The sequence below is a fragment of the Typha latifolia genome, chromosome 4 (genome assembly GCF_019914945.1).
Source record: "Typha latifolia isolate L0001 chromosome 4, TyphaL0001v2, whole genome shotgun sequence".
In the NCBI taxonomy this organism is placed as follows: domain Eukaryota; kingdom Viridiplantae; phylum Streptophyta; class Magnoliopsida; order Poales; family Typhaceae; genus Typha; species Typha latifolia.
This window is the reverse complement of record NC_133089.1, coordinates 11,503,941-11,505,138: the sequence shown is the minus strand read 5'-3', so window position 1 is coordinate 11,505,138 and position 1,198 is coordinate 11,503,941. Positions and strand designations below refer to the sequence as shown.

General features: G+C 34.4%; 1 protein-coding gene across 1 annotated transcript; it reads left to right on the top strand.

The window, feature by feature from the left end:
- Positions 1 to 534: 534 nt before the first annotated feature.
- LOC140786901 (large ribosomal subunit protein eL39x) lies at positions 535 to 866 on the top strand. The gene has a single exon (XM_073135611.1). It carries the CDS (start codon positions 592 to 594, stop codon positions 745 to 747), a length of 156 nt encoding a protein of 51 aa, XP_072991712.1. The 5' UTR covers positions 535 to 591; the 3' UTR covers positions 748 to 866.
- Positions 867 to 1,198: the final 332 nt, after the last annotated feature.

Genomic DNA, 1,198 nt, shown 5'->3' with positions numbered 1-1,198 from the left:
GCATAGCAAAATAAGGAGCATGTAGCCCAAATCATCACATGGTGGAATAAGGAGTACACAGCTAAAAAAAAAGCCCTAACCTTGCATATGCATGCCATAATATATCTACTTCATTATTATAATAATCACACATCATGTTAAAATCTATATTATTTATAAACTATGGAAGATTCACTTGCTTCGAAAATATATCTAGATTGAGATAAACTCTTCTCAAATGTGGATATCCTTATGTACATCGAGATCCTCCATGTATAGTGACAGATCTACCAAATAATGAAATAATCAGACATAAATAAATATAACTACTTAGACCCAACTAATTGTTTAGACTACACACTGCCGCTGTAAATTTGGGTAGGTTTAGATTTCAAAATTTAACTGCCCAACTAATATTGTTAGTATCTATGTTATTCTAAAGTATTATTAAATATTGGTGCACTTAATATATCGCTATTCTATTAATTTAATTTAGTTAACTTAATCAAATACAAAAACTATGATGGATATAAAAATTTTCTATATCTACTCCTTCGTCTTGTTAGGGTTTTGGTCGCCGCAGCCGTCGAGCTCCGAGGAAGACCCGCGAAAATGCCGTCGCACAAGACCTTCATGATTAAGAAGAAGCTCGCGAAGAAGATGCGGCAGAACCGCCCCATCCCCCATTGGATCCGCATGAGGACCGACAACACCATCAGGTACAATGCTAAGCGCAGACACTGGCGCCGCACCAAATTAGGGTTTTGAGAATGTATCAGTAGGTTGCTTTCCTTGACCCTCAAGTAGGGCTTCTTTGTTGGTTAGTCTAATTTTGCTACTTCTTTGAAGACATTGGAATGAGAAAGGAGAGACTTTTCAATGGTTAATGATTGAATTTTGCTGTAGTTTGATTTATGTACTATTTATTTCGCAGTTGGATTATAAGGATAAAAGTTGCGTCAAAAAAAAAATATTACAAATTAGTTAAGGTAAATTTATGACAACTAGTAACGATAACTGTCATATGATTTAATAGTTAAGGTCTACTGCCTTGATTTATTTGTATATATATATATAATTAAGAAAATGAACAAATAATGAAAAAAAAGCTTTGATCATAAAAAAGATGGTCAAGTGGGCTGTGGATATCAAAATGGCAAGTAGACTCGCAGCCCAACTGGCTTATTATGAAGAAAAGATAGCCTACAACAAAGGATGA

Excerpts from the sequence above, each read along its gene's own strand:
- LOC140786901 (XM_073135611.1), top strand. The coding sequence starts at position 592 with ATGCCGTCGCACAAGACCTTCATGATTAAGAAGAAGCTCGCGAAGAAG.